This window comes from Lissotriton vulgaris, chromosome 9, assembly GCF_964263255.1.
Source record: "Lissotriton vulgaris chromosome 9, aLisVul1.2, whole genome shotgun sequence".
Taxonomy (NCBI): Eukaryota; Metazoa; Chordata; class Amphibia; order Caudata; family Salamandridae; genus Lissotriton; species Lissotriton vulgaris.
In genome coordinates this window covers 504,181,335-504,194,783 of record NC_141697.1, presented here as the reverse complement: position 1 = coordinate 504,194,783, position 13,449 = coordinate 504,181,335, and the positions used below count along the sequence as shown (strand labels likewise).

Sequence of the window (13,449 nt, the reverse complement as noted above, 5' to 3'; positions counted from 1 at the left end):
GCTGTGGAATCCTCTGAGGTGTGCAAGATCGCACGGAAGAGCGCTTGGACGTACCCCTCCAGATCCTCACCTTCAGCTGCGGTAGGGACCGCACAAACACAAACATTATTCCATCTAGACCTGTTCTGCAGGTCCTCTGAGTGTGCTTGGAGATCTAGGTTCTGGTCCTGTAGCCATATTATTTCTTGCTGGAGAGGGGCAATTTCCTCTCTCTGACTGTTGTCGAGTCCTCCAAGGCAGCAATCCTCTCGCCCACTTCATCCACGTCCCTTCTTACTTCCCGGAGGTCGACCTTCAGGTCTGTCTTAATGGCCATGATGTCATCATGCTGGGAGGCAAATAGGGACTTCAGAAACTCCAGTGTGACCGTCTCATCCGGGCCCTCTCCTCGGCAGCTGTGCCAGCGTTCTGCAAGTCCCCGGCAGACTTCATAAGGAGATCCTGCACCAAACGATCCTTTTTCCTTTTAGCCGTCACCATGTGTATGTTGTAGCGTAGCCCTTCGCGTGCTAAGCAGTGGCTTCAGATCGTACAGAATACACGGACCTAAGTGATCTCCTGCAATAAGTCAATTTCTCTCTGAAATCCCTCTGGAACCCCACACTGCCAGGGAGCTCTCACAGCTGCTCACCTGAGGCCTCACGCAGTTCTATGCCAGTACAATGCGCAGTCCAAGTGGCATTACTCCTCCTATGCGAGACAACATCCAAGGGGCACTATTCTCGTTGGATACAACCGGGGTCAGCAGGAGGATCCCTGTCCAAATCCAACGGGCACTGAAGCTATAAAATGGCACCACCGGTCGCTGACCGCTTCAATGTGCTGCCAAGCCGGCCCAGCCCCACGCGCCCCACAGCTACAGGTGATCCGGGAGTGCGTCTCTTTTGCCATTTTATTTTTCTCAACTATATTCTTCTTTGTGACACCATGCTTTTAATCCATTTTCTCTTAATTTATGTTCAATCTATTGTATCTAAATTACTCTTGTCGTCCATGTTCCCAAAAACAAAGGAGTATGAGATGGGTTTCACATGCCATGATTTTAATCCAATCACCCAATGCATTTCGGGAAATACATTTCCCTTCGTCAGGGACATTTATTTATTTATTTATTTATTTAATTACTTGTTAAGCGCGGCTGCCACCCAAAGGGTATCCTGGCGCTGAGACTGCGTCTATCCTGCGGGCAAGCTACCAATTACATTGCTCTAGGGAACAAAAAGGTCTTAAGATCCTTTTTAAAAGGGATAAAATCTTGTCTACCCCTCAGTGTCAACGGGAGGGTGTTCCAGAGAGTGGCGGCCGTGAAGCTAAAAGCACGTCCACCCATCCTCACTCTCTTGATCCTGGGGACCGTCACCAGAAACGCGGAGGAGGATCTTAGGGGTCTGGCAGCACGATACCAGGAGAAAAGGTTTTGGAGCGGTATCGGCCCCTGTCTGTGCAAGGCCTTGAAGACGAGACAGAGCGCCTTGAAGGAAATTCTCTCTTGGATGGGTAACCAATGAAGGTCTGCTAATGCGCCCGAGGAAGAGGCAGATCGAGGACGGGATAGGGCCAATTTCGCCGCTATATTTTGGATCCTCTGAAGTTTAAAAATCAAGGTTTTTGGTGCTCCCAGAAGTAGTGCGTTGCAGTAATCTAATCGACTAAGAATAGAACTGCGCACTACCTCTGCCCTTGCCTCCTTGGGAAGAAGCGGTAGGATCTTGCGTAGGGCACGGAGTACGCCCATACAGCCCGCTACGGTTCTGTTCACAGAGGTCTCAAGCTGCAGATTAGATTCAAACAAAACTCCCAAGTTGCGGGCCGACTCAGCAGCCTCTACCGTACCTGGAATAGATGTAGGCCAAAAATTTTCAGGAAGGGGACGAGGGGTACGGTCTAAGGAGCAATGGAGAACCTCCGTTTTGGATCCATTAAATTGAAGCGAGTTGGCTCGCAGCCACTCTGCTGTAGCTGCCATGCAGCGATGGAAGGAGTCTCTCGATATTGCCCTGGTACCCTCAAATGAAAAAATCAATTGAGTGTCATCGGCATAGTTAATGACGGATATGCCGAATGACTTTATCAGGGCAACCAGAGGTCGCAAGTACAAATTGAACAGGATCGGGCTGATCGCCGACCCCTGGGGGACACCCTGACCCACTTACTGCATGGCAGAACGAAAAGGTGGTAATGCCACTGCCTGCTGTCTGTCACTGAGATAAGATGTTATCCATCTCAAGGCCAAGCCAGTTACTCCTGTACTCTGGAGACGGTCCAGTAGTACTGCATGGTCCACCGCGGCCGACATGTCAAGCAGCACTAAAAATGCTGACTTGCCCATGTCGACTCGCGCTCGTAGATCGTCCAACACGGTGACCAAAGCAGCCTCCGTGCTGTGGGCTGGCCTAAAGCCAAACTGTGAAGTATCCAGGCAGGAGTTTTTATCCAGACAGCTGGTTAGTGTTTTCATGACCCACTTCTCCACAGCCTTTATTATAAAAGGCAGAAGCGAAATAGGCCTGTAATTGGCCGGGCTTGAAGGGTCCAAGGAGGCCTTCTTCATTAATGGAGTAACAATTGCCCTCTTCCAGCTCTCAGGAACTACTGCTGTGCTCAGTGACTGGCAGCAAATGGCGTGGAGTGGTGGAAACAGCTCAGTTTGGAAAGCCTTCCAGATCTTGTGGGGCATAGGATCAAGAGGTGATCCTGAAGACACACTGTTCGCCAGGAGGCAGAATTCCTCCAGGGAAGGACTAGGAAAACAGGACAACTGGGTCTCCGCGGGAGGAGGTTCTGCGAGGAGAGGCAGAAAAGATGTAGGCTGACCAGAGATCTGAAGTCCACTCAGGATTTTCTTAATCTTCTCCTCAAACGCAGTGGCCACAGCGTCACACAATTTCTGGGAGACGGGGATGGCCGGAGCAGTACAAGACGGTTTGGCTAGGTTGTTGACCACTTTAAACAATGCCTGCGATTTGTTAGGGGCCTTGGCCAACGTGTCTGCCAAAAATTGAGCCTTAGCCTTCTTCAGCTGGATCTTGTATTCCTGCAAGGTCGCTTTATACGCTACCTTATCTGTCTCCCTATAGTCTCTCCTCCAAAGTCGTTCCGCCTGTTTACAGCGAAGTTTGTGCTGTCCAAGATCCTCAGTGAACCAGGCATTAGTTCTTCTAGGTCTGTCCCTCACTTTCCTTATAGGAGCCAGTTGGTCCAGCGATGTCACAATCTGCTGGCAGAGTACCTGATAGCTTTCATCCACTCCGTCCTTCACCGTAAATGGGCTGGGCAGCAGGACGGGTCTAGTTGGAAGCTTCAGAAGACGAGACCATTGCCTACTAATCTTAGTGGCACCTGGATCGCCTATCCTTAGAGGGCCAGGCAGAGAGATAGACAGCGGAACCAGTGCATGATCAGTCCAGCATTGCTCCGTGACCTCTCCCACTGCGACTAGATCTTTGTCAGCAAATACAAGGTCTAAAGTATGCCCTTTAACGTGGGTAGGTGCTGAGACCAACTGTTCAAGTTGTATATTGCTACATGCTTGGCAAAGTTCTCTATATGCCAGATCTTGAGGGCCAGAAGGCCAGAGGTTAAAATCACCTAACACTAGTAATCTAGTATGGGAGTTTGAGAGGTCGTAGATAAGATCAATCAGTGACTGAATGGCCGTGGCGGTTGATACGGGAGGCCTATAGCATAATAGTCCTGATACCAGTGTACCACTCGGGCCGTGATGGAAAAGCCCATGGTCTCAAATCCCGGTACGTCCTTCACCTCCAATTGAGTGAATGAGATAGAATCTCTAAATATGTATCCTATACCACCCCCCCTGCCAGTTGTTCGAGGGGAGTGTTTTATAAGATAACCCGGAGGGCAGGCCCACCCAAGTTCCACCGCACAGTCAGACTTAGTCCAAGTTTCGGTAACGATCTACAAATAAAGATACATATTTTGTGATTTCACTTAATTCATTTGCCTAATAAAACATTTATTTAATAAGAAACATTCCCCGACGTTTAAAAGACGAAGATCATCGATTCTGGACTGTAATCATATTTACTGAAACATATTATAAACTCATTTACCACGTACCCGAAACCACTAACATGTTGCACGAGTGAAAGCAGTATTTATATTTATGGCAAAGCATTACCGTTTTTGCAGTGTAGCAGGCTGGTTTAAACAATTGGGAGATTATGTGCTGGGACACATTTGCACGATTAAGACGGGATGAAACATGTTAGTGGTTTCGGGTACGTGGTAAATGAGTTTATAATCTGTTTAGACTTTAAAGAAAAGATTTTGAATCCGGGCAAACCTAAGCAGATTGAAAGTGCACCATTTTGGGAAGTATCATTGGGTGCATGTCTATTCAGCTGAGGAAGCAGCCATTCTAATGCTGTCACCAGTTTTATAGATGTTTGGATCCAAAATGACATCACGATTTTCACAGGGCTCTTTAGAGCTATGCAAGTCATAATGTAGAACGAAAAATAGTTTAGTTCCTTAACCATCTGAAAAAAAATCCTTTCCTCAGGTCTCGCCTTCAAAAGTCCTGGGAGAAAAGTGCTTGTTTCTGGCAATAGTATAATTTTGAAAGGAGTAGAAAGTCATTGTTTCCTCTCAGCAAGCCTACCAGAGAAGATGTGAGCGAGAACACCGGGCAAAAATGCTCATCTCAACTTGGACTGTACCCCAATTAGGCCAACCTGATTAAGCGGGATGTCAGTGAATCTCATGTATCTGTATCAAGAACAACTTTGTTGCTAAAAAATGTTATAACTGTCAGGAAACGTAGGGACACTTAATCTGCACTTTATAAATGAAATTGTTTTTATCTTCTTAATTAACTGGTTTTAAATGAATGTAATGAAATTCTGTATTTTTATGTAACTATGTATTTACGATATTTTTATCTGTACTTTTATGATTGCATCAAACAATCGAATAAAGATATTTTGAATTGAATTGAATATAAAGTCTGCATTTTGCTTGTAATATAACTATATGTAAATGCTTCCTATAATACACTTTTTCAAAATGTACAACAGATTATTACTGCTTCTTATGTTGATCAAAATTGATTGGATGAGATAAATGCTCGTTATCCATTCGGCCTTCATCCATGCAACATTTGCATTAAAGCAAAATAGCAAAATAACGTGGGCAATGTTCCATCTCTTAACTAGTGATTTTTCTCTCTACAAATGCAGCTGCATCTGAAACAAACAGTTGCCCTTCACAGGTGATAAGTTGCTCAAAGTTCTAACAGGGGGTGGATAGAGAAAAATTAGCAAACCGTTTCGCTGTCATTTTATTCAGGGCCAATAGAATTATGCCGCAGGAAGGGACCAACCCGCTGGGTTGACTACATTTTGCAGCAGGTTGACTAAATTATGCAGGAAGACAAGGTAGATTATATGGCATAGGGTGGTATATTATGTAATTATATCATTTCATTATTTTGTCTTTTCTACAAATGTTACCACTGTCTGGGAAAGGTTTCACCCTCATACTATCAGTTTAACACTTAAATACAGCAATCAGCAACTGAAAGGTGCCCAGTTAACCTTTGCAAAGGGACATCCACTGCTGGCAGCGTTTTTAGTAATGTTTTTGTTAAAATGTAACAACTTATGTAGCATGTGATTGATTATATGGCAAGTGTGAAAAGCCCATAATTATGTGGAAAATTCCAGACTACATTTGCCTGCTCTTCTAAGGTGGGAAATTATTTCAGGAGGTATCGTAATACCCACATTTTTCCAGGTGGGGCCACCCAGAAGCAATGTGCCATAAAACCACCCTAATACTACATTTTTAAATAGGTTTTCAGAGGGGGAGTGTCAACAAAGAAAAACACCACTTCTAGCAGTAACAACTATTCTTGGCTGATGGCAGGTTTCTTAGGGCCAGATGTATGACCCCGTTTACACATGCAAAAACATCACGGGCCATGTACAAAGCCTATTTAGCGAGTTGCAATTTATTTGCGACTCGTTACATAGGTTTTACGACTAGCTATTTGGAAAGGGTGTTCCCTTCCAAATAGCGAGTCTCAAAACCATGTACTAATGTTTTGCAACTGAAATTGTGGTCACAAAACACTCGCAATTACTACCTACTTCAAGTAGTTGGTAATGCATTCGTAAATGCATGTGAAAATATCTTTTCAGGGCAGGCAGAGGTCCCAGGGACCTCTGCCTGCCCTTAAAAAATTTAATGAAAACGTTTAATTTTTTTAAAATGCATCCCGTTTTCCTTTAAGGAAAACGGGCTGCATTTTTTTTTAAAAAACTTCTTTATTTCAAAGCAGTCCCAGTCATGGTGGACTGCTGAGCCCAGTAGGCCACCATCCCTGGGATGGCCTGCCATTCCCATTGGGCTTGCAAATTGCGAGAGGCTCATTAATATTAATGAGCCTCACAATTAGCGACCCCATTGGGAATCGCAAACAGTGCTAAACACACTTTATGCGCCTCACAATTTGCGAGGTGCAAAATAAAATGGTCATTCATCTGGCCCTAAGAGCTGCCTCCTAGAATCATTTGTGTTTTTTTAATTCTTGCTTTGCTTCAGCTATCCTTTCGGTTGAAGTACGTGTACTGCGGGCATGACCATTCAAGAATCCATGGGCTTACATATACAACAGATTTTTTGTGGTGAGGAAATCATATTGACTTATATTTTTAGATCGACAAGTTCTAAAGTTAGGTCACCAATCAAAGAGGTTTGTGCCCTTCATAAATAGAAAAATGAGGGATTTAAGCAGGGGGTAACTTTATAGCAAACTGCCATTATGTTTTTTGAAGACTTATACAGCTACAAAGCCCAGCGATCTAATAGAGAACCGAGTGTGTTTTCTAATCCTTTTCTAGTCCGGGATAAGCATCAATATAATGAGCTCCGATTTGCACCTTGTGTTGTAATAGGAAAAGAGCCAACATACCATTCGGAGTATTCAAATAGCAAGGTCTTGGACACAGGTTGGGCCCTCAAAAGTAACGTGGCTCGTATAGGATGTAAAACCCACAGCCTCTAGCACCAGTCACATTTAGGACGTCTGCTGCAGCAGTGAGCAGTTAGCAAAAAGCAATATTGAAAACTCTTTTGAAAATTTAATGCCTGTTGTCTGTTCTTCTCCTGGGTGACAAATGGTATAAACTGTGTGTAAAATTAAGTTGTTTTTTAAACATCGGATCCATTTTAAATCAGATATCTCACCTTTTATACAAGAAACTATAGGAAAATGCTGGAATATCTGTTCTGCATATTTGACCCCAAATCACCAAGTGGGAAAAAGGAGCTCTTAAAAATAATTGAATATGGATTCCAAAAGACTGACAGTGGAAAGGTAAGATACATTTGTTATGGGAGTGAGTAATAATTCGGCATACAAATGCGTTTTATGTACTTTTTAAAAGCATGATTTAATAATGATTTGTTGTATCATTTTCAGTTGAGTGACGAAGAAGAAGAGGCTGTTCTGCTTTCCAACAGTCTAAGTCTCTGCGAAGACGCCAAAATAGGATTTTTGCAACAGCAAGCTAAAAAAGAAGGGAAAAACATAAATGGTTGTGAGCCACCTAGACACGGTATTATTATTATTATTATTATTATTATATTTATTTTTGTAGAGCGCTCAGCTACCCAGAGGTTTCCCGGCGCTAAAGACATTTTGAGCAAAGATACAGTGGGGGGGACAAAAGGGTTTGTGGGAGGATTATTGATTGAACAACCATGTTTTTAGGTTCCTACGGAATTGGAGGTAGCTTTTGTCCGTGCTGAGCTGGATTGGGAGGGAATTCCAAAGAGAAGGGGCAAGGTAAGAAAAGTAGCGTCCACCCATTCTTGCTCGAGTTATCCTGGGTACCTGAAATTTATGTTGGCTTGAGGAGAGCAGGGTTCTTGGGTGGCAATATTGATGAACAAGGGTGCTCAGGTAAGATGGTGCTTTGCCTGCCTTAATTCTGTGCATGAAACACAAGGCTTTAAATTTTGTGCGGCTTTTGATTCGAAGCCAGTGTAATATAATAAATATGTATACCTAAAATATTGTAATAATTATGCTTGCTGTTACATTAAATTCCTCTTTAAGTAGGTTACATGTGATCTATGGTATACGTTTTGCAATTTTATATCAATGTCATTTAATTTCCATACCACTTCTTTCAATAGTATGCGCACAAAGAGACATTCCCTCCTCCCCAAATTCCTTCCAATACCGCCCGCTACGCCCAAGAACTCTCAGAATCGGGACATGTTGTCTACGCGTAGCCCTTTATTCACATCAATCCAAGTGAATCATCATAGTCCATTACCAAATAAAAGTATCCTTCTTGGATATACAAGAACTATTCACAGCATCACACTTTATCTGCATCAACATGTCAACAGCAGTAAGAAAATTAGGTATGACATTACACTTTAACATTTATTTCAGCCGCACATTTCGAACTTACACTTTAACTTTTAACTCGGCCGTACACAAGAACTTGGCCGTACAGTTGAACTTGCCCGTCTAGGCCTCCAATCTTTCACTCGAAGGCGCACATTGTGCCGGCAGGCCCCAACGCGCTACAGCCAACAGTTACATTACTTGACATCCTGGGCACCGCATACCGTACCGGTCAACTGGGGTACCTGAACACAGGCATCTTCCCCACAATCCCCAACTCGGCTGTGCACATTGCGCCGGCAGGCCCCATCGCGCTACAGCCAACAGTTACATTACTTGACATCCAGGACACCGCATACTGCCCTGGCCCACCGGGGCACCTGAACACAGGCATCCTCCCCAAGATTCTACTCAGTCCATACGTGATGGGTTAGGGCATTAGAGTCCAGGACTACCGGCAGGCCAGTCCGTCATCTCCGCCTACCCACTGCACTCGTGAAATCTACCACTTCCAGATTTGCATCTCCTTTGTTGTGCATCACCCTTTGTTGTAAACTGTCAGCGTTCCTCCATATAAAGCCTTGGCCTCCTGCCGGGTGGGTGGGTGGTCGACGACACTCCTGTAGCCAGGCTGTGGTCAGAGGAGACAAAGAGAACGAGACCCCTGGAGCACAGCCTTAAATACCTCTGTTAAGTTTCATTCCTGATAAGTTTAGTTTCTCCAAACTGCGAGCCCTTCATTATCCAGCCAGCCCCACCTCCTTCTCTGATCCACGGAGGAGGCTCAGCCCCGCGGTGCAACTAAGGGCGCCCCCTCCCCTATTTATGGGGGCGCCTGTTCATATCTGCAACATGATAAAGAGTCGAGGTTTTTGGTAGCAGCACTAGCAAAAGAAATCAGCCAGAAAGAATGTCCCAAAAAGAAATTATAACCAGGACTGCAGACATGATTAACAGGAAGTCAGAATGAAGACCAAGTTGTCCGAAACAGAAAGTTGTGGAATGTATGCCCTGGTACAGTAAAATAAACAGGGAGTCGGACTCAAGGATGTTTTTAGCAGACAGCAGGACAACGAGTGCCCTCCTGCCCATGGGAACTAGAACACAGATTTAGATGTACAGCACGGCGGCAAGAAATTAACTGCAGTGAGCCAAGGAGTGGTTGCTTGGGGTTTCTTTCTGAGAAGCTCCCATTAGTTTAGGTGCTGGGACCACATCCCAAAAGTGGATTATCAGCAGTAGCCAAGGTTGGGACACCCGTTGGATCCTCCGAGGAAGGTGGGAAAGGCTGAGGCTTTCTAGATGGTGCAGACATTATTAAAATCAGTCTTATCGTCTGAAAGGCTTTAATGAGCTGATGAAATAACACTGAAAACAGGAAGTAACTAAACTTTAATGTTTTCTATCGGTGGAATAGTAAATGGGGTGTTAAAGATCACACACCAAAAAAGAGATAGCAAAAAAATCAATTCATACAAAGGTATCAAGAGAATGTTTTTGTACAGTGGGAATGTTAGGCGAGTTCATCTCAGCTTTTAAAAATTAATTTAGGGGAACTGTGTTGTTTCTCCAGTTCACTGCCAGATCTGCTTTGTAGTATCTGTTTCTATGAAGCTAAACGCTTTTATGAGAGTCAAACCCACCACAGCCCTTAAGTGTGTCAAGCCAGTTGCCACATTGGAATCTTCAGCTCCGAAGGAAGTGCGTAGGCCGCCAACATTCTCTAGGTCTTCAATATATTTGAACTATCTGAGAATGAAAATTCCAATTAATTCAGTTATGGAGATGAACTACCGACTTGCCCGAGGAGGAGGAAGAACTCTCTCTTTGTTTAACATGATCTTGAACAGGCCCTGGTTTCCAACGTTTAGAGCCAAATGGCATTTTAACTTTAAATGAAGGGATTTTAATACTGCACATTTTACCCTGTAATTGCCATTGGCATCTCTTTTGTAACAATGCATGTTTAAGCAAATGATATCAAGGTCACTATTTTGCAAATGCACCCACAGTATATTTTGTGTGGAATGGTGTGAAAAAACAGGCAAAAGAGGAGAATTATTTTGTTCAGACAATATGTGCTGTGCAAAATCTTATGTGGGTAAGGGACGGAGATTTGCAAAAAAAGACATTTATACAAGAAATAACATGGCCTTCTACTGAGCTTTCTTTTACTGTTTCAGTTAAAGAAGGAATACATTTTTCATCATAGTTTCCTCATTTTTTGTCAATATTTACTCATTTTGCAATTCAAATACCTCGGCATATATGCAACTAGACTTATAGAACTATTCCTTGAAAGAAACTTGTACCACTTATTATGACAGATTTTATAGAGATTTGAGGAACAGACGTGCACTACCATTGTTACTTCTGGGTACCCAAGCCTTGTTTAAGATGACCCTGCTCAGGGTTTTATATGCCCTACAGAAAACCCCCATTCCCTATACCAGTATCCTTCTTAAAATTGGAAGCTGAGCTACAGCTATTGCTGTGTGAGGAGGCCCCCACGCATAGCTCTACACAAGTTAACCAGGGGAGTATATGATGGAGGCATAGTCTTACCGGGGATTAAAAGGTACTACTGGGCCTGCCTCTTGGGGGTAATAAATGACTGGGTGTTCGCAGTCCAGGAGGAGCCAACGGCCAGGGTAGCTAAATGTTTAATGGGAACCAGGGGCTACCCAGCTATATTTTACAGTAATAGTCCCAGACGGGACCCACCAGTCCATAAGTGCACTGTTGAGTCGGTCTGGAGCGAGGCAACGGAGTACCTGTGATGGAAAGAAACTCTAATGGAACTAACTCCTCTTTGGGACACCAATACACTGAGAGAAGAGGGAGACTGGAGTAGTTTACAAAATGGGACATGATTGGTATTTCCAAATTACGAGATGTATGGCCAGAAGGGCGATGTGATCCCATTTGAGACCTCCAGGAAAGAGTACCGACTAGCAGAAACCGAAATATATACATATCAGCGGCTTAGGGATGCCTTCTCCTCACGCATTAAAAAGGGACATTGTTGTTACAATCAGCACCCCTAGATTGTTAGCTGACCCCCGGACCAAAGTTATGGTTTCAATAGTTAATAAAAAGATAAAGAACAGTTCTCCAGATGCCCTCCAGAAATTGAAGATGAACTGGTAAAGAGATGTGGGAGAATTTGAGGAAGAGGAATGGGATGAGGCATTGTGGGGTCAATGAGAAATCGCCATAAAATTGGGATTTCGACGTGTACAGCTCTGTATTCTTCATAGGTCTTAATACTCTAGAATACTCCTGCATAAGAAATGGGAAGCTGTATCTCGCAGATGTATGTGGGGAAGTGTAACCAGGAGGGCTTCTTAATCCATATCCGTTGGCCCTGTCTGAAATGCTAGAAGCTTGGTCTGATAAGCAGTGAAGCCAAATATTGCTAGATGACTGCTGGCAGAGTAGAAGGTATATGATTGCAGGGGGAGCCCTAAGAAATGGGAGAAAATATGGGATGTGTAGAAGTTCTATTAAGGGTTATAGAGAGGCACATAAAGAGCACAAGGCCGTCAACCAAATCTCATACCCGTGACTGGTCAATAGATAAGACTGAAAGGAAAGAAAGGTGTATAGGTTCTATGGAAGCCTACAGATGACTTGCATCTATGTCATTGGTTGAGAATGCAGCAATGTGGGTGACTAAATGTTATTTTTCATAATCTGTTTATAAAATCGCAAAATTACAACATTTTCAACATCTAGCAAGTTGTTTTTTTGCCTTAGGGAATATTGGGTACTCAAGAAACACTTTCCATTCACACACACACACACTCCTGAAAACTACAGGCTTAGGCGAATCTAGTCACATTGATCACACGAACTTTAACTTTTTTTCCCAAGAATTCCCTACCAACTTCAAAATACAATTATGTGATGGAAAAGACCAAAATGAACTGCCAAAAGCAAATTAATATCATCATTCATTCACATTATTCTCCAGATAAAAAAATCCTTTCTCACTCATCATCCCACTATGTGGATGAGCATATTATATGGGAGAGTATTAAATCTATACAGCTACCATGTCAAGTACATTTGTTTTTATTTGCCATGTGGGTGACTACAGCAGTTGCCCTCATGGTTGCCCTATCAACCAGAGAATTATTTGGATACTTAGGATCCTAGGAGCCAGCGAGGCCAAACTTCCACGAATTGCCAAATGTTTTTATTTGTGTCCAAAATGGTCAATATTGTTCTAAGACCCGTAGAGGCATGCTAATTGCACTTAAAACAGAGCCAACGGGCAGGGAAGTAGTCTGTTCATGCAGAAGGGCTTATATAAGGGAGATAAAAAAATGGAAAGAAAGCGGTAAGAAAGGTTCTCCAGTATCCTTTATAGATTCATATGCTTAAATCATTCCCTGAAGTGGAAGTCCCACTATATAATTGTAAAGCAGTACAGTATACTACACATACCTGATAATGGCTAGAAAACATTCACTTCATTACCTTAGCCCCATCATTTATAAGGAACCAAACTTCAGCCCATCAAGCAACTGCACCCTCTAGCATACTCCCCACAGAGCCTTCATTTCCTCAGATTTTCTACTGCCTTCTGCCTCCAGAAGCGGATCGCTCCCCCTGCTCCTCTCGTGGTATCGTACCTGCTTGCTGCATACTGCCTCGCTATTAATTATATTTGATCACCTAGCTACGCCGCGCTCTGCACAGCGGCTGTGCCTTGCTATCCATTTCAATTTGATTATAATTGTGGTGTGCTCCGTAATTTTGCCTGCACAGCGCTTAGTAGCTTGAACTTGTATAGCGCTTTCCTCTGCTGGCCTGCACTATTCTTGCCCTCATAGCGCTCCAGTTTCAGTATTGACCTCATTGTTGGGAACCCTCGCAGCATTTGTTGACCAGAGCGCCATTTGGTGTGTATTTTCGGCCCGTCCCAGACCCTCCCTGCACCTCGCTCCCGCCTCCCACCCGCCCCTCCCACGCTCCGCCCCCTCCACTATCCATTTATGGACAGATGTACCCACGTGCAGCGTCCACGCGCTACGGCCGCGCCGAAGGTGTGCCAA

At 43.9% G+C, this 13,449-nt stretch overlaps 1 protein-coding gene across 1 annotated transcript in view; it reads left to right on the top strand.

The window, feature by feature from the left end:
* The window catches only part of LRRC9 (leucine rich repeat containing 9), a 719,638-nt gene that overhangs the window by 261,797 nt on the left and 444,392 nt on the right, over positions 1 to 13,449 (top strand). Inside the window, exons 12-13 of the mRNA XM_086937964.1 lie at positions 7,225 to 7,342; positions 7,448 to 7,583. Of these exons, the coding sequence (XP_086794090.1) occupies positions 7,225 to 7,342; positions 7,448 to 7,583 (254 nt within the window). The remainder of the gene's footprint in view (positions 1 to 7,224; positions 7,343 to 7,447; positions 7,584 to 13,449) is intronic.